We start from the raw sequence: 23,502 nt of genomic DNA on the forward strand, positions 1-23,502 counted from the left end.
CCAGGCGCTCGCCATCGTGCCCCACTTCCGGGCCTGGCTCCAGAGGGGGGCCCCGGTGACCCGCGTCCGGGCGAGGGAAATCTGGGTTCCTTGTTTGTGTTCTTCATGGAGGTCTTCGAGCTGCTCTTTGTCTGATCCCTCACCTAGGACCAGTTTGCCTTGGGAGACCCTACCAGGGGGCATAGAAGCCCCCGGACAACATAGCTCCTAGGATCATTGGGACACGCAAACTCCTCTACCACGTTAAGGTGGCAGCTCAGAGAGGAGTATATATATATATATCGCTAGCCTCAATCTGAACCTTGGTATTTACCGTGATGACGGACTGGCAGTGTGTCGCGCCTCGCCAAGGAGCAGCGAGAATACCAAGAAGCGCATATGCCAAATTTTCAAAGAGAACGGCCTACGGATCACGATTGAAGCCAACAAGCAAACCGTCAACTTCCTTGACATCACTTTCAACCTGAGAAATAACAGCTACCAACCATTCACGAAACCCAACACAACACTCCAATACGTGCACCATGACAGCAACCACCCACCCACCACCACGAAAAGAATACCTACCAGAATCAATAAAAGGCTATCGATGCTGTCATCTAGCAAAGCTGAATTTGACCAAGCAACCCCCCCGTACCAAAAAGCCCTTGATGAAAGCGGATACAATTTCACCCTCACCTATGAACCCACGCCAGGAAACCAGCCAAAAAAGAACAGAAAACGAAACGACATCATCTGGTACAACCCCCCATACAGCAAAAACGTCTCAACTAACATTGGACACAAATTCCTCAATCTGATTGACAAACACTTTCCCAAAGACAACACCCTAAGAAAAGTATTCAACAAGAACAACATTAAATTGAGCTACAGCTGCATGAACAATATACGACAAATCATCTCAAACCACAACAAAACAATTGCAAATGAGCCGTCGGCCCCCAGACAGAGCGACTCCAAAACCAACAAAGACTGTAACTGTCGAAAGAAACCTGATTGCCCTCTCAACGGGGGGTGCTTACAAGCATCAGTTGTCTACCAATCTAAGGTAATACGCAAGGACATTAACACATCCGACACATATGTAGGATTAACCGAGGGAGAATTCAAAACCAGATGGAACAATCACAAGGCTTCTTTCAGGAACAAAAAACCTGCGAAATACCACAGAACTCAGCAAACACATTTGGGACCTCAAAGACAATAATGTTGAATATTCAATAACATGGCAAATTCTTGCATCCAGCACACCTTACAATAGTGGTAATAAAAGATGCAACCTATGCTTGAAAGAGAAACTGTTTATTATTTACCGTCCAGACCTGTCATCCCTCAACAAGCGCAGCGAAATTGTAACAACATGCCGCCATAGACGGAAACACCTCCTAGGTAACACATGAGCCAATCACCACGCCCCTAGGCCAGCCTGTACCCACCCACTCTGTGCCCTATATAAACCATGGTATGTGAATGCTCCCATTAAAATCTCCTGATGATTGAGGGTACCCCCCCTCATGAAACAGGCCTGTAGAGATGAAATAGTCTTGTGATTTTTTTTCCACACATACATATATATATATATATATATATATATATATATATATATATATATATATATATATATATATATATATATATATATACTGTATATATGAAATACTTGACTTGGTGAAGAAAAACAGCCTCTGATTGGCCTTCTTACAAATACGGTAATTTCACACACATTAGGTGTGATGAAATTACTCTCTGCATTTGACCCATTCCCATGTTCACCCCCTGGGAGATGAGGGGAGCAGTGAGCAGCAGCGGTGGCAGCGCTCGGGAATCATTTTTGGTGATTTAACCCCCTTGATGCTGAGTGCCAAGCAGGGAGGTAATGGGTGGGTTTGAACTCACGACCTACCCATCTCAGGGCGGACACTCTACAAAGCACGAGAACAATAACAAACTTATTGTTAAATGAAGGCCTCGCCGTGTCATGTCAGTCAAAACTAAAGTTGCACAATTCTTGAAAGTTGAAAAACCCTGAATGGAAATGTACAAACATTCCGGGTAAGCCAGTAAGATGGAATTTGTATTTGACAAAGGAAAAAAAAAACATTGCGAAATCATAAAGCGGAACTGCATTTTTTTGTGGGTTTTTTTGCCCATCATCCACAATCCCAGTGAGATAAGAACATGCATGTTTCCATTTTATGCACGTTCTAAATAGTGTAAAAACTGCCAGTATGAAGCGACTAACGCTGCAGGTAAATCCTCCTATAAAGCGGGAAAAAAACCCACCATAAAAAAGCACCAACAACACTTCATTAGCATGCCGTTACCTGCATATTAACCTACATAAAAATATAATATACCGTATTTTTCAGACTATAAGTCGCAGTTTTTTTTCATAGTTTGGCCGGGGGTGCGACTTATACTCAGGAGCGACTTATGTGTGAAATGATGAACACATTATAATATTATTGATCTCATTCACGTAAGAGACTAGACGTATAAGATTTCATGGGATTTAGCGATTAGGAGTGACAGATTGTTTGGTAAACGTATAGCATGTTCTATATGTTATAGTTATTTGAATGACTCTTAACATAATATGTTACGTTAACATACCAGTTGGTTATTTATGCCTCATATAACGTACACTTATTCAGCCTGTTGTTCACTATTCTTGATTTATTTTAAATTGCCTTTCAAATGTCTATTCTTGCTGTTGGCTTTTAACAAATACAAACCCCGTTTCCATATGAGTTGGGAAATTGTGTTAGATGTAAATATAAACGGAATACAATGATTTGCAAATCATTTTCAACCCATATTCAGTTGAATATGCTACAAAGACAACATATTTGATGTTCAAACTAATAAACTTTTTTTTTTTTTTGCAAATAATCATTAACTTTAGAATTTGATGCCAGCAACACGTGACAAAGAAGTTGGGAAAGGTGGCAATAAATACTGATAAAGTTGAGGAATGCTCATCAAACACTTATTTGGAACATCCCACAGGTGTGCAGGCTAATTGGGAACAGGTGGGTGCCATGATTGGGTATAAAAGTAGATTCCATGAAATGCTCAGTCATTCACAAACAAGGATGGGGCGAGGGTCACCACTTTGTCAACAAATGCATGAGCAAATTGTTGAACAGTTTAAGAAAAACCTTTCTCAACCAGCTATTGCAAGGAATTTAGGAATTTCACCATCTACGGTCCGTAATATCATCAAAGGGTTCAGAGAATCTGGACAACTCACTGCATGTAAGCAGCTCAGCCCGTGACCTTTGATCCTCAGGCTGTACTGCATCAACAAGCGACATCAGTGTGTAAAGGATATCACCACATGGGCTCAGGAACATTTCAGAAACATACTGTCAGTAACTACAGTTGGTCACTAAATCTGTAAGTGCAAGTTAAAACTCTCCTATGCAAGACGAAAACCGTTTATCAACAACACCCAGAAACGCCGTCGGCTTCGCTGGGCCTGAGCTCATCTAAGATGGACTGATACAAAGTGGAAAAGTGTTCTGTGGTGTGATGAGTCCACATTTCAAATTGTGTTTGGAAACTGTGGACGTCGTGTCCTCCGGACCAAAGAGGAAAAGAACCATCCGGATTGTTATAGGTGCAAAGTGTAAAAGCCAACATGTGTGATGGTATGGGGGTGTATTAGTGCCCAAGACATGGGTAACTTACACATCTGTGAAGGCGCCATTAATGCTGAAAGGTACATACAGGTTTTGGAGCAACATATGTTGCCATCCAAGCAACGTTACCATGGACGCCCCTGCTTATTTCAGCAAGACAATGCCAAGCCACGTGTTACATCAACGTGGCTTCATAGTAAAAGAGTGCGGGTACTAGACTGGCCTGCCTGTAGTCCAGACCTGTCTCCCATTGAAAATGTGTGGCGCATTATGAAGCCTAAAATAGCACAACGGAGACCCCCGGACTGTTGAACAACTTAAGCTGTACATCAAGCAAGAATGGGAAAGAATTCCACCTGAGAAGCTTCAAAAATGTGTCTCCTCAGTTCCCAAACATTTTTCAAGCTCTATTGTTTTCAGATCAGGCCTCTATTAAAGAATGTTACATGTGTTTGACTTCAGAAAGTGTAGACAAGTCTTCACATGCAGCGTATTTAAAGTCCTCATACAGGTATAGCAATCTCTTCAGTTACGACATAGCCCACTTAAAGTAGTCTAAATGTGAGTTACTGGAAAAAGCAACAACTACTATTTCAAGGCAAATACGTGTAACATTATTATTGGCAAAATCATTCATTACCCCTTAAAATCCATTCACAGTTGTTTAACATTGTGTTGTACTACTGATTGCATATTTGGTGAAGTTAACTTCATTGTGTGACTCCAGGAACTAATAATCAACTTGAAATGTTGTATGTTGACAAGCTTCAATTCTCAAGAATCAGGTGTGTTTTTTTCCATGCTGGAGGGAGTAGTAGTACAACGACTTCACCGTGGTGACACACAGATGACAAAATATTAAATACAAAAAGGTTACTGTCAGCCCTAATCAGGTATCCCACTTCATAGAGCCCAGTGTGCACTGCAAAAAGTCAGTGTTCAAAAACAAGAAACAAAAAATACAAAAATGAGGGGTATTTTACTTGAACTAAGCAAAATTATCTGCAAATAGACCAGGGGTCGGCAACCCAAAATGTTGAAAGAGCCATATAGGGCAGGGCCGACATCCGGGCAACTGAGCTACATACGGGTTCTTCGAGCCATAGCAACCTGACTGGCGTTGAAAACAAACCGTCGCCATTACTCTTTAACCTGTCGACCTGCGCTGATTAAACCCGTCATTCTGCCTCCAAAATGCCAAAAAACTGTGTTGTTTTTGATTGTGCAAACCACAACCGGAAACAGGGAAAACAAAGGTCGTATTTTGTTCTGCCAAAGCGTGCTAAAAGCCCACAGAGACGAGACAAATGGCTCGCAGCTTTACACCGGGAAAACGAGGACGGTTCTCACTGGAGTCCCCCAAAATCCCGGGTCGTGTGTTCGGATCACTTCGTTTCTGGTAAATATAAGGAACAAAAATTCACCGTCTTAACCACAACTTGGCTATACCGTCCATGCTAATGTTGAACCCGTTGAATTTTTACTGAATAACGTTCAACAGCTGAAGTTGTTGTTGCACAACAATAACATACGGTATAAAGGCTATTTTCGAAAACCGGTTTCATTTAAATTTGCACTTAACGGTTGGGTTTTTAAAAACCAATAAACCCTATCATTTTCATGTTGCCATTTAATCAACTTTTCAAGACAGTCGTAAAATGCTGTCTGCAAGTCTCCTTTGTTGTAATCAAACATTACTTGTAGTTGTAGCCCTCAAATCTCTCAATATTTTTTCTGCCAAAGCGTGCTAAAAGCCCCACAGAGACGAGACAAATGGCTCGCAGCTTTACACCGGGAAAACGAGGACGGTTCTCACTGGAGTCCCCCAAAATCCCGGGTCGTGTGTTCGGATCACTTCGTTTCTGGTAAATATAAGGAACAAAAATCCACCTTCTTAACCACAACTTGGCTATACCATCTGCTGGAAGGCGGTAAGGGCAGTCGTTTAATCCAACTACAGAACATTTTAACTCGTATCTTAACCTAGCCTCACTGGAAAGACTATTTACATAATCATACGCCATTTAGAACAGTTTAAAATGCCGTGAAACCTCGTTAAATGCCTTTTCTGTCAATGCTGTGTTCGCTGTGAGCTGGTTTGTTTTCAACGAATTCAATATGGCGACCGGTTGCTAGGGGATTGGCAGGCGGAAGTGACGTAGGTCCGCCCTCGCCTATAGGACCAAAAATACAAAAACAAATCTGTCTGGAGCCACAAAAAATTAAAAGCCATATTACATACAGATAGTGTGTCATGAGATATAAATTGAATTAAGAGGACTTAAAGGAAACTAAATGAGCTCAAATATAGCTACAAATGAGGCATAATGATGCAATATGTACATATAGCTAGCCTAAATAGCATGTTAGCATCGATTAGCTTGCATTGACCAAATATGTCTGATTAGCACTCCACACAAGTCAATAACATCAACAAAACTCACCTTTGTGCATTCATGCACAACCTTAAAAGTTTGGTGGACAAAATGAGAAAGAAAAAGAAGTGGCATAAAACACGTCACAGAACGTCGGAGAAAGTTATACATGTAAACAAACTAAGGTGAGTTCAAAGACCGCCAAAATTAGTAGGACAAAACGGCGCTGGCCAAATACTCGAATCAGTGAAGCATGTTTAATATAAACAGTGTGCTTTATAACAATTAGGGAGGTTTGTGTCATGTTTGTCCTCCTACAGAAACCATATTAAAACAAAAAATATTTTTTTTTCCTCTCAATCTTTTTCCTTTTTTCATACATTTTTTGAAAAGCTCCAGAGAGCCACTAGGGCGGCGCTAAAGAGCCGCATGCTAGTGCCATTATCTTGACATAATGATATGCGCTCGGCATTACATTTCTTGAAACCAGCAAACTTATACTAAAGACTAGGGATGTCCAATAATGGCTTTTTTGCCGATATTGTCCAACTCTTAATTACCGATACCGATATCAACCGATACCGGTATATACAGTCGTGGAATTAACACATTATTATGCCTAATTTGGACAACCAGGTATGGTGAAGATAAGGTCCTTTTAAAAAATAAATAAATAAATAAAATAAGATAAATAAATTAAAAACATTTTCTTGAATAAAAAAGAAAGTAAAACAATATAAAAACAGTTACATAGAAACTAGTAATTAATGAAAATGAGTAAAATTAAGTGTTCAAGGTTAGTACTATTAGTGGACCAGCAGCACGCACAATCATGTGTGCTTACGGACTGTATCCCTTGCAGACTGTATTGATATATATTGATATATAATGTAGGAACCACAATATTAATAACAGAAAGAAACAACCCTTTTGTGTGAATGAGTGTAAATGGGGGAGGAAGATTTTTTGGGTTGGTGCACTAATTGTAAGTGTATCTTGTGTTTTTTATGTTGATTTAAAAAAGAAAAACAAAAAAAACGATACCGATAATTTCCGATATTACATTTTAAAGCATTTATCGGCCGATATTATCGGACATCTCTACTAAAAACTAATTTATTGTTCTTAATGGAAAGGCAAGCGCTTGTTACTCTCGGGGTCTCCTAGCCGCTCAGGCAAATCATATTGTCTAAAAATGCATTTTTCCATGGATAACATGACATCATCGCGCCAAGTGCGTGCTCTTTCAGTCAATTAGTGCGCATATATACAGCCCGGCCCCTGGCCAACAATTTTTTAATTGTAATTTTGAAGAATTTACCTGAATGTGCATGAACTATTTCCGTTCAAAATTGTTAGAAATGTTAAATGTTTAAATATTAACTGTCAGTTTACTGTACTGTGCCAACTGTACTACTATATGAGTACCTATTTTCTATTGTTTCATTGAAAATAAAACAGCAAAGTCCATTTGCTGCTGACCCGTCTCCGCTCGGGATGGTGTCCTGCTGGCCCCACTATGGACTGGACTCTTACTATTATGTTGGATCCACTATGGACTGGACTCTCACAATATTATGTCAGACCCACTCGACATCCATTGCATTCGGTCTCCCCTAGAGGGGGGGGGTTACCCACATATGCGGTCCTCTCCAAGGTTTCTCATAGTCATTCACATCGACGTCCCACTGGGGTGAGTTTTTCCTTGCCCTTATGTGGGCTCTGTACCGAGGATGTCGTTGTGGCTTGTGCAGCCCTTTGAGACACTTGTGATTTAGGGCTATATAAATAAACATTGATTGATTGATTTGGCTGTCATCTGTTTTAATTATGAGACACAATTGTGTCAAAGTCATGATTTTTTTTTCATGCTTGAAATAATAAATTATTAATAATAATAATAAATAATAATTATTATTAATGTATTATTATTTCCTTCTTTTTTTTCTGTTTATTTAATCAATGTATTTGTAGATATTACTTTGTTTTTTTGTTTCTTTTTATGGGGGGGGAGGGTGGTATAGATGGGATGTAAACAAAATTATTTTGAAATTTAGGGCAGACAATAGATATATGATTTATGTGAATATGATGTAATGGGTAGGAATGTCTGATGCTGGATCTCAATTAAAAAAAATAAAATAAAATAAAAAATAAATGATGACTTTAAAAAAGTAGTTTTATACTTGTGAGTGTTGATGACACAGCTTTGCAACACTTGATATTCTAGTTTCAAGCATGTTTTACTCAATATAGGTCATCAAATCTCAGCAACAAGCTGTAATATCTTACTGAGATCATTTAGGACCAAAACACTTAAAACAAGTAAAACACTAACATAAAATCTGCTTCGTGAGAAGAATTATCTTATCAGACAGAAAATAAGCAACTTATTTGAGATATTTAATCTTACTTAGATTTCACTTTTTGCAGTGTGTATGCTATGTTTAAATAATCATTCAATAATTAATGGTAAGAACATTTTATTACAAATACAGTAGAAAAAACAATAACGTGCAATATTTCTCAGTTTAACATAGTCGTAAAGAATTTCAAAAACTAGACAAGTTAAGTTCAGTGCTTCCTCGACTGCTTCGTGCTCTTAGTCTTGGTTCTGGTCTCCGTTTCCTTCAGAGAAAGCAGTTTTTTCTTGAGCTTGGCTTCCACATCAGCGGCTCTCCTGTTCCTAGCAGATCGCTGCTGACCACGTCGTTCACTCCTTAAACTCTGAGCTGAGGTGGACGTTTCCTCTTGCTGGTTTCCGTCTCCTAACGACTTATTTCTGCACCAAATCAGTACTGTTACGCCTGTCAGTCAAAACAAAAATGACTTGGACGAGCCTCGATCCAAAACTGAAATATACGTTGTTGCATCATCAACTCACCCATTCCCGAGCCAATCACTTCTCCTGTTGGACTGAATTTGTTGATCTGTAACGACAGATTTACACGTCTATAGAACATTTCTACATCTTAGTAGTACCTTCAACGTAAAACAATCTCTTACATTCCCTAATACCAGGGGCGTCACTAGCTTTTAAGGACAGGGGGGGGGGGGGCTTAGCCCCCAGGAGATGCACAGGATGCGAGCGAACGTAGCGCACGAGCACAAAACTTCACAAACGGCTAACAAAGACTTAGAAATTATTCATTGTTATTATTATTATTGCACAGGACGAAATGAAATGCTCCCCGGGACGATGGCTTTAACCATTTTTTTTCTTTTTCTTTTTATGTATTTATTAATTTGACATTTTATATTAAATGTCTTGGTTTTTCCTCCCTCTGAAAATCCGATGAAATAACAAGCCATCCTATAATACACCAGCTATTAATGTAACAATACAATAAAACAAATATATTTAATGATGTTTTTTTTCATTATTTTATGTATATTACTTGATATAGATTCTACGAATGATGTGGGCATTTTTTATATGAACAAGTCCAAGGACCGCAAGCAAGGTCCATCCATCCATCCATCTTCTTCCGCTTATCCGAGGTCGGGTCGCGGGGGCAGCAGCCTAAGCAGGGAAGCCCATACTTCCCTCTCCCCAGCCACTTCGTCCAGCTCTTCCTGTGGGACCCCGAGGCGTTCCCAGGCCAGCCGGGAGACATAGTCTTCCCAACGTGTCCTGGGTCTTCCCCGCGGCCTCCTACCGGTCGGACGTGCCCTAAACACCTCCCTAGGGAGGCGTTCGGGTGGCATCCTGACCAGATGCCCGAACCACCTCATCTGGCTCCTCTCGATGTGGAGGAGCAGCGGCTTTACTTTGAGCTCCCCCCGGATGACAGAGCTTCTCACCCTATCTCTAAGGGAGAGCCCCGCCACCCGGCGGAGGAAACTCATTTCGGCCGCTTGTACCCGTGATCTTGTCCTTTCGGTCATAACCCAAAGCTCATGACCATAGGTGAGGATGGGAACGTAGATCGACCGGTAAATTGAGAGCTTTGCCTTCCGGCTCAGCTCCTTCTTCACCACAACGGATCGATACAGCGTCCGCATTACTGAAGACGCCGCACCGATCCGCCTGTCGATCTCACCATCCACTCTTCCCTCACTCGTGAACAAGACTCCGAGGTACTTGAACTCCTCCACTTGGGGCAAGATCTCCTCCCCAACCCGGAGATGGCACTCCACCCTTTTCCGGGCGAGAACCATGGACTCGGACTTGGAGGTGCTGATTCTCATCCCAGTCGCTTCACACTCGGCTGCGAACCGATCCAGTGAGAGCTGAAGATCCTGGCCAGATGAAGCCATCAGGACCACATCATCTGCAAAAAGCAGAGACCTAATCCTGCAGCCACCAAACCAGGTCCCCTCAACGCCCTGACTGCGCCTAGAAATTCTGTCCATAAAAGTTATGAACAGAATCGGTGACAAAGGGCAGCCTTGGCGGAGTCCAACCCTCACTGGAAACGTGTCCGACTTACTACCGGCAATGCGGACCAAGCTCTGGCACTGATCATACAGGGAGCGGACTGCCACAATCAGACAGTCCGATACCCCATACTCTCTGAGCACTCCCCACAGGACTTCCCGAGGGACACGGTCGAATGCCTTCTCCAAGTCCACAAAACACATGTAGACTGGTTGGGCAAACTCCCATGCACCCTCAAGGACCCTGCCGAGAGTATAGAGCTGGTCCACAGTTCCACGACCAGGACGAAAACCACACTGTTCCTCCTGAATCCGAGGTTCGACTATCCGGCGTAGCCTCCTCTCCAGTACACCTGAATAGACCTTACCGGGAAGGCTGAGGAGTGTGATCCCACGATAGTTAGAACACACCCTCCGGTTCCCCTTCTTAAAGAGAGGAACCACCACCCCGGTCTGCCAATCCAGAGGTACCGCCCCCGATGTCCACGCGATGCTGCAGAGTCTTGTCAACCAAGACAGCCCCACAGCATCCAGAGCCTTAAGGAACTCCGGGCGGATCTCATCTACCCCTGGGGCCTTGCCACCGAGGAGCTTTTTAACTACCTCAGCAACCTCAGCCCCAGAAATAGGAGAGCCCACCACAGACTCCCCAGGCACTGCTTCCTCATAGGAAGACGTGTTGGTGGGATTGAGGAGGTCTTCGAAGTATTCCCTCCACCGATCCACAACATCTGCAGCAAGCAAGGTCACAGAGAAAATGCGGACTGGAGTTTGAGTGACGTGAGCATTTTCTATATGAACAAGTGGAATGGATTGGATACCGACACACTAAAGGGGCTCTCTACCTTACGCTATGAAGTGAGGAAACTGAGTGAATAATGACAGGTTATATGATTATTTAAACTCATATTTGGGCCACTTTATAATATGTCGGCATGTATTTGTAAAAAAAATTAAATTAAAAAATAAATAAATATAACTCCAAATTATTTAGGGGGGCTTAAGAATATTTTAGGCCTAAAATAGGCCTAACAACGCCAATGCCTAATACAATAAATTCTCAAATCATAAACTTAATTGGTTTTTGAACAGGGTCCGTAAATCGAAAAGTTTGTATGTAAATATGATTAATGGGTTGCAGCCTCAACAAAAGGGCCTGTTTTAATTAAGTTTTGTACACTTTGAACAGAATATAAAATGCTAAAACACTGTATACACTGCATATTAAATACTCATAACAAGGATCAAAAATGATCAGAAATCACAAAAATCCCTAACTTTAACAACCATATTGCTTCAATAATAAACATTTTAAAATTATATCAAAAAAGTAAAATAAAACACCCACACCCACACGCATATACATACATACAGTATATGCATAATATACATACTGTATACAAACATATAGATATACTTTGTATATACAAACCCCGTTTCCATATAAGTTGGGAAATTGTGTTAGATGTAAATATAAACGAAATACAATGATTTGCAAATCACTTTCAACCCATATTCAGTTGAATGCACTACAAAGACAACATATTTGATGTTCAAACTCATAAACTTAATTTTTTTTTGCAAATAATTAACTTAGAATTTCATGGCTGCAACACGTGACAAAGTAGTTGGGAAAGAGCATGTTACATGGCCTTTTCTTTTAACAACACTCAATAAACGATTGGGAACTGAGGAAACTAATTGTTGAAGCTTTGAAAGTGGAATTCTTTCCCATTCTTGTTTTATGTAGAGCTTCAGTCGTTCAACAGTCCGGGGTCTCCGCTGTCGTATTTTACGCTTCATAATGCGCCACAGATTTTGGATGGGAGACAGGTCTGGACTGCAGGCGGGCCAGGAAACTACCCGCAGTCTTTTTTTTACGAAGCCACGCTGTTGTAACACGTGCTGAATGTGGCTTGGCATTGTCTTGCTGAAATAAGCAGGGGCGTCCATGAAAAAGACAGCGCTTAGATGGCAACATATGTTGCTCCAAAACCTGTATGTACCTTTCAGCATTAATGGTGCCTTCACAGATGTGTAAGTTACCCATGCCTTGGGCACTAATGCACCCCCATACCATCACAGATGCTGGCTTTTGAACTTTGCGTCGATAACAATCTGAATGGTTCGCTTCCCCTTTGGTCTGGATGACACGATGTCGAATATTTCCAAAAACAATTTGAAATGTGGACTCGTCAGACCACAGAACACTTTTCCACTTTGCATGAGTCCATCTTAGATGATCTCGGGCCCAGAGAAGCCGCCGGCGTTTCTGGATGTTGTTGATAAATGGCTTAGTAGTAGCATAGTAGAGCTTTAACTTGCACTTACAGATATAGCGACCAACTGTATTTAGTGACAGTGGTTTTCTGAAGTGTTCCTGAGCCCATGTGGTGATATCCTTTAGAAATTGATGTCGGTTTTTGATACAGTGAGGGATGGAAGGTCACGGTCATTCAATGTTGGTTTCCGGCCATGCCGCTTACGTGGAGTGATTTCTCCAGATTCTCTGAACCTTTTGATGATATTATGGACCGTAGATGTTGAAATCCCTAAATTTCTTGCAATTGCACTTTGAGAAACGTTGTTCTTAAACTGTTTGACTATTTGCTCACGCAGTTGTGGACAAAGGGGTGTACCTCGCCCCATCCTTTCTTGTGAAAGACTGAGCATTTTTCGGGAAGCTGTTTTTATACCCAATCATGGCACCCACCTGTTCCCAATTAGCCTGCACACCTGTGGGATGTTCCAAATAAGTGTTTGATGAGCATTCCTCAACTTTATCAGTATTTATTGCCACCTTTCCCAACTTCTTTGTCACGTGTTGCTGGCATCAAATTCTAAAGTTAATGATTATTTGCAAAAAAAAAAAAGTTTATCAGTTTGAACATCAAATATGTTGTCTTTGTAGCATATTCAACTGAATATGGGTTGAAAATGATTTGCAAATCATTGTATTCCGTTTATATTTACACAATTTCCCAACTCATATGGAAACGGGGTTTGTATATATACACATATATATATTACATACATACATACATACATACATACATTCATTTATTTTAGTACCGGTACCAAAATGTATATCAATACTTTTCGATGCGTTTCCAAATAAAGGGAACTACAAAAATATGTCAATTTTGGCTTTATTTTAACAACACTTGTATACAAGGTTAAAATATAAATTAAAAGGCATTAAACACATTGGGCTTTTTTGTTGCACTCAAAGAACAATTTACAATTTTCCAGATTACATATAGTCTGCTATAATCAACGATTAGGTTAGAATATAACAAAGTTTTACTGACATTATATTAAATTATTCGTGATTTATGGTTGCCACTCCTGGTCTGTGCTTTAAGAAAAATACCATTATTAGTAAGTACTAAAAACAAAACTATGGATAAATGTACACAGATAAGCCGTGTAGCAGGTAAAACACATTTATTAAAGACAAAAAAACAAATTGTAGGAATTTGTTAAAAAAAATTAGTAATTTCACTTGCATTGCACTTCGCTAATTGGGCGATTTTAACTCCACTAAAATTTGGCATCAAGCCAAGCAGCTGTGTGCGTGTCTATGTATCTACATGTGCACAACAGAGGAGCTGGTTGACTTAGTGAGTGGGGGAGTAAAGAGAGAGAGAGGCAGCGTGTGCACTGCGCAGTAGAATGATGAACGGGTCCGGTTGTGTCCGGCCAAACAAAAACAAAAAAAGAAACCAGATTGTCACGAATCGGCGGCCTTGTCATTCTGACCGCAAAGCAGAGCTTAGCAAACCCATTACACGGATAAAGTGAAGACTGTTACCCCCAATGAAAACATCCGCCCTGGAAGGAACTTCTGCTATGGTCTGCACCTGAGCCGAACAGCAGGACAGGTATAACAACTACATTATTACCTGTCACTTTTTTATAACCCCTTGTGCAGATCTCAATGTTTATTATTTGAATGTTCACCTAAGTTTGAAGCAAAGGTGGTAATACTAATCGGCACATTTGGCGAGGCGTGTTTTAAAGCAACTGTTGTGGGAGTAGCGTATGTGTGCGTGTACTCCTTTAAGAATGGCAGTATGTGGGGTGAGAGACGTGAGTAAGTGAGTGGGCTAGTAAAGAGAGGTAGCGGTGGCATGTGCAGGAGTGTCAATAGCATGGTGGATGTCCGGGTGTGCCCTGTGGAAATTATAAATAAAGTGACTAACTTGTAACTAATCTACGGCCTCGTCGTTCCGACTAAAGAGCGGAGCTTTACGGACCCATTGCCAGGTAAAGTGAAGGGTGTTACCCCTGGAAGAACGTCTGCCCTGCGCTCCCCGACTATGGTCTGCATCTGAGCCGAACAGCAGGACAGGTATAACAACTACATTATTACCTGTCACTTTTTTATAACTCCTTGTGCAGATCTCAATGTTTATTATTTGAATGTTTACCTAAGTTTGAAGCAAAGGTGGTAATACTAATCGGCACATTTGGCGAGGCGTGTTTTAAAGCAACTGTTGTGAGACTAGCGTATGTGTGCGTGTACTCCTTTAAGAATGGCAGTATGTGGGGTGAGAGACGTGAGTAAGTGAGTGGGCTAGTAAAGAGAGGTAGCGGTAGCATGTGCAGGAGTGTCAATAGCATGGTGGATGTCCGGGTGTGCCCTGTGGAAATTATACATAAAGTGACTAACTTGTAACTAATCGACGGCCTCGTCATTCCGACTAAAGAGCGGAGCTTTACGGACCCATTGCCAGGTAAAGTGAAGGGTGTTACCCCTGGAAGAACGTCTGCCCTGTGCTCCCCGACTATGGTCTGCACCTGAGCCGAACAGCAGGACAGGTATAACAACTACATTATTACCTGTCACTTTTTTATAACTCCTTGTGCAGATCTCAATGTTTATTATTTGAATGTTTACCTAAGTTTGAAGCAAAGGTGGTAATACTAATCGGCACATTTGGCGAGGCGTGTTTTAAAGCAACTGTTGTGGGAGTAGCGTATGTGTGCGTGTACTCCTTTAAGAATGGCAGTATGTGGGGTGAGAGACGTGAGTAAGTGAGTGGGCTAGTAAAGAGAGGTAGCGGTAGCATGTGCAGGAGTGTCAATAGCATGGTGGATGTCCGGGTGTGCCCTGTGGAAATTATAAATAAAGTGACTAACTTGTAACTAATCGACGGCCTCGTCATTCCGACTAAAGAGCGGAGCTTTACGGACCCATTGCCAGGTAAAGTGAAGGGTGTTACCCCTGGAAGAACGTCTGCCCTGCGCTCCCCGACTATGGTCTGCACCTGAGCCGAACAGCAGGACAGGTATAACAACTACATTATTACCTGTCACTTTTTTATAACTCCTTGTGCAGATCTCAATGTTTATTATTTGAATGTTTACCTAAGTTTGAAGCAAAGGTGGTAATACTAATCGGCACATTTGGCGAGGCGTGTTTTAAAGCAACTGTTGTGAGACTAGCGTATGTGTGCGTGTACTCCTTTAAGAATGGCAGTATGTGGGGTGAGAGACGTGAGTAAGTGAGTGGGCTAGTAAAGAGAGGTAGCGGTAGCATGTGCAGGAGTGTCAATAGCATGGTGGATGTCCGGGTGTGCCCTGTGGAAATTATACATAAAGTGACTAACTTGTAACTAATCGACGGCCTCGTCATTCCGACTAAAGAGCGGAGCTTTACGGACCCATTGCCAGGTAAAGTGAAGGGTGTTACCCCTGGAAGAACGTCTGCCCTGTGCTCCCCGACTATGGTCTGCACCTGAGCCGAACAGCAGGACAGGTATAACAACTACATTATTACCTGTCACTTTTTTATAACTCCTTGTGCAGATCTCAATGTTTATTATTTGAATGTTTACCTAAGTTTGAAGCAAAGGTGGTAATACTAATCGGCACATTTGGCGAGGCGTGTTTTAAAGCAACTGTTGTGAGAGTAGCGTATGTGTGCGTGTGCTCCTTTAAGAATGGCAGTATGTGGGGTGAGAGACGTGAGTAAGTGAGTGGGCTAGTAAAGAGAGGTAGCGGTAGCATGTGCAGGAGTGTCAATAGCATGGTGGATGTCCGGGTGTGCCCTGTGGGAATTATAAATAAAGTGACTAACTTGTAACTAACCGACGGCCTCGTCATTCCGACTAAAGAGCGGAGCTTTACGGACCCATTGCCAGGTAAAGTGAAGGGTGTTACCCCTGGAAGAACGTCTGCCCTGTGCTCCCCGACTATGGTCTGCACCTGAGCCGAACAGCAGGACAGGTATAACAACTACATTATTACCTGTCACTTTTTTATAACTCCTTGTGCAGATCTCAATGTTTATTATTTGAATGTTTACCTAAGTTTGAAGCAAAGGTGGTAATACTAATCGGCACATTTGGCGAGGCGTGTTTTAAAGCAACTGTTGTGAGAGTAGCGTATGTGTGCGTGTACTCCTTTAAGAATGGCAGTATGTGGGGTGAGAGACGTGAGTAAGTGAGTGGGCTAGTAAAGAGAGGTAGCGGTAGCATGTGCAGGAGTGTCAATAGCATGGTGGATGTCCGGGTGTGCCCTGTGGAAATTATAAATAAAGTGACTAACTTGTAACTAATCGACGGCCTCGTCATTCCGACTAAAGATCGGAGCTTTACGGACCCATTGCCAGGTAAAGTGAAGGGTGTTACCCCTGACAAAACATCGGCCCTGGAGGGAACGTCTCCCCTGTGCTCCTCGACCACGGTCTGGGAGCCGACAAGCAGGAAAGAAAGTTTAAAGCGTCACCTTTATCGTTAGTTTCGACACCCAAATACCTCCATATTGCACTTCACGCACCCTCTTTATTAACCAGTAGAATTACCGTTTTTTTGCCATTTTTCCACTCCACAATGTTATTGCTTGTATGCTCTTTGTGTGTGTGTTTTGATACACTCAACATCATGCGCCTCGGCTCTGTTGTCAGATGAAAGAATGGTACGGGTATTTTTCAAAGGTGGTACAGTATAGTATTGATTTCAATTGATTAGTACCGCGATACTTTATTATTACTGGTATACCGTACAACCCTAACGGGTGTATTGCATTTTTTTTGTTTTTGTTTATTGCAAACTGTATTGACGATTTAACATGATTCCTACATGTACCGGTATCTGCTCTTCACGTGTATATTAATGTTTCCTTTTTGTGCTTAACTTCATTGTGGAGAATATCAAGAAACAACCTCGACTTAGATGGGTTTTTTTATCTCTAATTTTAAAGACTGTTTACGTATTTGCCAAACTAACAACAAAATTCAGACAGGACAGAATAATATATGTACAACAGTGACGTGCGGTGAGGTTGATGGCTGGTGAGGCACTGACTTCATCACAGTCAGATTTACAAACATATGAACCCTAAAGAGTATCTTATTCACCATTTGTTTGGCAGCAGTTAACGGGTTATGTTTAAAAGCTCATACCAGCATTCTTCCCTGCTTGGCACTCAGCATCAAGGCTTGGAATTGGGGGTTAAATCAACAAAAATTATTCCCGGGCGCAGCGCCGCTGCTGCCCACTGCTCCCCTCACCTCCCAGGGGGTGATCAAGGGATGGGTCAAATGCAGAGGACAAATTTCATTACACCTAGTGTGTGTGTGACAATCATTGGTACTTTAACTTAACTTTAACTTTACACATACAAACTGTAGCACACAAAAAAGCACATCTAATAAAAAAAATGTTATTATGGTCTTACCTTTACTTATAAATAAAGTCCATTCGCCGCTGTTGTGCTGGATTAATGAACCCCCTGACGGGTGTGTTATATCAACTAAAGCCCTCACTTCAACTTTCCACGTGCAAGATTGAATCTATTTAAAAAAGTGTAACCGAGGGTTTATAAATGTCGCCTATACTGTATGAAACTACAAAATAACAAACACGGAGGCTCCAGTTTACACGAGGACCACTTTATTTACCTTCTTTCAAAAACCTCCGCTCCACTACAACATGTCATCACTTCCGCTCTTGGCGCCTTCAAAATAAGAGCTCAAGGCATATACTGTATAACAGCGCATAACAGGAACTTAACATCACAAATAGGAAAGCCCATAAAAATAGGTTACAAAAGTTATTTAATAAGAAGCCAAAAAGTGCAAAAACAATAATGTTCATGTTGGAGGAGTTGTGAATTAGATACACCTGCAGTCTGCAGGTGTACCTAATGTTGTGGCCCTGCAGTCATTCACAACTCCTCCAACATGAACATTATTGATTTTGCACTTTTTGGCTTCTTATGAAATAACTTTTTTAAATAGATTCAATCTTGCATGTGGAAAGTTTAAGTGTGGGCTTTAGTTGATATAACAATTCTACGGCGGGGGTGCAGGAGGCGGGGCTACTGGAGCCTCAGCCAGTGCGTCTTTTGCAGCCGTTTTATGATCGCTCAGCACAAGAAATACGTTACACACATACAGTTGTTGACAAAATACACTGTACATTATATACCTCAGCTAACTAAACTATGGAAATGTATAATATAATTCATATAGCAATACGGTCTCACTGCACAGCAGGCCAGCAGTTAGCCGAGTCCGTCCATGTTCAGGCACTGAGTGACGTGCCTCAACTGGCTGCTGTTCACCGCACCGTCTCTTCTCAGTATTTGAACGGCAAATGTGAAAATTCAGCGATTTTGAATAAAAATAATCTAAAACTGGTGAAGTTAAATGGAAAATAACGTTATAGTATAATCACTGCATACATACAAAAATTTAATTATTTTTTTTTCTTTTTACATTTTTTTTCTTTCCATGATGGTAGGTGAGGCCCCGCCTCACCTGCCTCTAGTGACTGCACATCACTGATGTACAAAGTACAGCCTGTCTAATATAATAAGTAGCAACCATTGAAAATGAGAGAAAAACAACATAAAGGATATGTTGATACTAATAACTAATAAAATCAAGTTGTCCATAAATATATGTACAGTTGTCTCTTGTTTATGGCTGTTAATTGGTTCTTTACTCACAGACTTGATTCCAGCAACAACGGAATCCTGCAGCTGACACACAAGCTCTGCTGTGTTCGAATCAAAGATGTCAACGGTCCTCTGGTCTCCGAGGCAAACCCTGTCGTCAGGGTAACGACCTACCACAATGAGGTCATAGACAGGATGCCATGTGGCCTGCAAAGATAAAACAGGTTTTGACGTGACATTAAGGATGATACTCGAAACCGGTTTTCCCGGTTGTTCGATAAGAAAGGAACCGAGTCCTCGGACTCAAATCCCTTTTTGAGAACCGGTATCCGTTATCGAGACCACTATAGTAAAGAAAAAGAGTTGGTTCTTTATTCGAATCCCTGGGAACGAATCCCGTCCCGACAAGAAATGCCCTGTGGGCATACTTGCCAACCCTCCCGGATTTTCCGGGAGACTCCCGAAATTCAGCGCCTCTCCCGAAAACCTCCTGGGACACATTTTCTCCCGAAAATCTCCCGAAATTCAGGCGGACCTGGAGGCCACGCCTCCTCCAGGTCCGCATGGAGCTGGAGGAGGCTGGAGTCGCTATAGCTTGCTGTCCTTTCCGCCATGTTTGTTTGTGTTGGCATCACTATGTGACGTCACAGGAAAATGGACGGGTGTTTATAACGATGGTTAAAATCAGGCACATTGAAGCTTTTTTTTAGGAATATTGCGTGATGGGTAACATTTTGAAAAAAACTTGGAAAAATAAAATAAGCCACTGGGAACTGATTTTTAATGGTTTTAACCCTTCTGAAATTGTGATAATGTTCCCCTTTAAAGTGAATCATACCAGTACAATTTTTAACTTCTTTACTTCATCCATTCCATCATTTAATTCCACATCATTTTAGCTGTTTGCAATTTTACCAAATCATCGAACTTTAATATTTTTGACTCAATAAATAAAGTGTTTGTATGTTCTCTATATCCATCATTATGTATCAGTCTAATTAATTTTTTTTGTAACACGGTTAACGAATGTAGCGCACATTTGTAGTTATTTCCCCACATTTCTGCACAATAACTCAGATATGGTAATACTATAGTAGCGAGCAGTAGAGAATGTGAAGTGATTTGTTAAACCAAATATTGTGTGTTTTTTTCCATATACAAACCCTGTTTCCATATGAGTTGGGAAATGGTGTTAGATGTAAATATAAACGGAATACAATGATTTGAAAATCATTTTCAACCCATATTCAGTTGAATATGCAACAAAGACAACATATTTGATGTTCAAACTCATAAAAAAAAAGTTTTTGCAAATAATCATTAACTTTAGAATTTGATGCCAGCAACACGTGACAAAGAAGTTGGGAAAGGTGGCAATAAATACTGATAAAGTTGAGGAATGCTCATCAAACACTTATTTGGAACATCCCACAGGTGAACAAGCAAATTGGGAACAGGTGGGTGCCATGATTGGGTATAAAAGTAGATTCCATGAAATGCTCAGTCATTCACAAACAAGGATGGGGCGAGGGTCACCACTTTGTCAACAAATGCGTGAGCAAATTGTTGAACAGTTTAAGAAAAACCTTTCTCAACCAGCTATTGCAAGGAATTTAGGGATTTCACCATCTACGGTCCGTAATATCATCAAAGGGTTCAGAGAATCTGGAGAAATCACTGCACGGAAGCAGCTAAGCCCGTGACCTTCCATCCCTCAGGCTGTACTGCATCAACAAGCGACATCAGTGTGTAAAGGATATCACCACATGGGCTCAGGAACACTTCAGAAACCCACTGTCAGTAACTACAGTTGGTCGCTACATCTGTAAGTGCAAGTTAAAACTCTCCTATGCAAGGCGAAAAACGTTTATCAACAACACCCAGAAACGCCGTCGGCTTCGCTGGGCCTGAGCTCATCTAAGATGGACTGATACAAAGTGGAAAAGTGTTCTGTAGTCTGACGAGTCCACATTTCAAATTGTTTTTGGAAACTGTGGACGTTGTGTCGTCCGGACCAAAGAGGAAAAGAACCATCCGGATTGTTATAGGCGCAAAGTTGAAAAGCCAGCATGTGTGATGGTATGGGGGTATATTAGTGCCCAAGACATGGGTACCGTATTTTCCGCACTATTAGCCGCACCTAAAAACCACAAATTTACTCAAAAGCTGACAGTGCGGCTTTTAACCCGGTGCGCCTTATATATGGATTAATATTACGATTCATTTTCATAAAGTTTCGATCTCGCAACTACGGTAAACAGCCGCCATCTTTTTTCCCGGTAGAACAGGAAGCGCTTCTTCTTCTACGCAAGCAACCGCCAAGGTAAGCACCCGCCCCCATAGAACAGGAAGCGCTTCTTCTTCTACTGTAAGCAACCACCCGCCCCCGGAAGAAGAAGAAGGGCGCGGATTTTCGTTTCATTTCCTTTGTGTGTTTACATCTGTAAAGACCAGACCACAAAATGGCTCCTACTAAGCGACACGCGTATAACGCAGAATTTAAACTTAAGGCAATAAGTCATGCCGAAGAACACGGAAATAGAGCAGCAGCAAGAGAATATAACATAAATGAATCAATGGTGCGTAGGTGGAGGAAGCAAGAAGATGACCTGCGCCAGGTAAAGAAGACAAAACAGAGTTTCCGAGGGAACAAAGCAAGATGGCTACTGTTGGAGGACAAACTCGAACAGTGGGTTGTTGAGCAGAGAGCAGCAAGCAGAAGTGTCAGCACCATCACTATTCGAATGAAGGCAACAGCGCTAGCAAGCGAACTTCACCTGGATGATTTTAAAGGTGGTGCTTCTTGGTGTTTCCGGTTCATGAAAAGACGCAATCTCTCCATCCGCACACCGACCACTATTTCACAGCAACTGCCTAAAGACTTTCAAGAAAAGCTGGCTACTTTCCGTGCATATTGTAAAAACAAGATAGCTGAAAAAAAGATCCGGCCAGAGAACATTATCAACATGGACGAGGTTCCACTGACTTTTGATATTCCTGTGAACCGCACTGTGGATACAACGGGAGCACGTACGGTGAATATTCGCACCACAGGGAATGAGAAGTCATCCTTCACTGTGGTTCTAGCTTGCCATGCTAATGGCCAGAAACTTCCACCCATGGTGATATTCAAAAGGAAGACCTTGCCAAAAGAGACCTTTCCAGCCGGCGTCATCATAAAAGCTAACTCGAAGGGATGGATGGATGAAGAAAAGATGAGCGAGTGGTTAAGGGAAGTTTACGCGAAGAGGCCGGGTGGCTTTTTTCACGCAGCTCCGTCCATGTTGATATACGACTCCATGCGCGCCCACATCACAGATGGTGTCAAAAAACAAGTGAAGCACACAAATACAACACTCGCCGTCATTCCGGGTGGATTAACCAAAGAACTCCAAACGCTGGATATTGGTGTCAACAGGGCATTCAAATCACGACTGCGAACGGCGTGGGAATAATGGATGACCGAAGGCGAACACACCTTCACTAAGACAGGGAGACAGCGCCGGACGACATACGCCAACATCTGCCAGTGGATCGTAAATGCCTGGGCAGATATTTCGGTCACAACTGTGGTCCGAGCTTTCCGGAAGGCAGGATTCACAGAACTGCTGGACAACAGTGACACTGACTCCGATGACTTCGACGAGACGGAACCGGCCATTTTGGATCCCACATTTGCCCAACTTTTCAATTCGGACACCGAAGAAGAAGAATTCGAGGGATTTACGAATGAAGAATAACTTCAGAAAGTGAGCGTTATGTTTATTTTGTGTGTTGTGACATTAACGTTCGAGCAACATTATGTTGCTATTGCTCTGCACTATTTTGAATTTTACTATGTTTGTGATTGCACATTTGCGTACATTTTGGGACAGAGTTGTTAGAACGCTGGTTTTTAATATATTATTAAAGTTTGACTGACCTATCTGACTGTTTTTTTGACATTCCTTTAGCGCAGTTAGATGCGGCTTACAACACGGGGCGGCTTATAGGTGGACAAAGTTTTGAAATATGCCGTTCATTGAAGGCGCGGCTTATAACCCAGGGCGCCTTATGGTGCGGAAAATACGGTAACTTACACATCTGTGAAGGCACCATTAATGCTGAAAGGTACATACAGGTTTTGGAGCAAAATATGTTGCCATCCAAGCAACGTTACCATGGACGCCCCTGCTTATTTCAGCAAGACAATG

At 41.8% G+C, this 23,502-nt stretch overlaps 1 protein-coding gene across 1 annotated transcript in view; it reads right to left on the reverse strand.

Moving 5' to 3' along the window:
* Window positions 1-8,485: 8,485 nt before the first annotated feature.
* The window catches only part of ddb2 (damage-specific DNA binding protein 2), a 32,602-nt gene continuing 17,585 nt past the window's right edge, over window positions 8,486-23,502 (reverse strand). Inside the window, exons 9-11 of the mRNA XM_061969505.2 lie at window positions 19,361-19,516; window positions 8,904-8,949; window positions 8,486-8,826 (exon numbers count right to left, since the gene is read on the reverse strand). Of these exons, the coding sequence (XP_061825489.2) occupies window positions 8,594-8,826; window positions 8,904-8,949; window positions 19,361-19,516 (435 nt within the window). The 3' untranslated portion in view covers window positions 8,486-8,593. The remainder of the gene's footprint in view (window positions 8,827-8,903; window positions 8,950-19,360; window positions 19,517-23,502) is intronic.

This window comes from Nerophis lumbriciformis, linkage group LG10, assembly GCF_033978685.3.
Source record: "Nerophis lumbriciformis linkage group LG10, RoL_Nlum_v2.1, whole genome shotgun sequence".
Lineage (NCBI taxonomy): Eukaryota > Metazoa > Chordata > Actinopteri > Syngnathiformes > Syngnathidae > Nerophis > Nerophis lumbriciformis.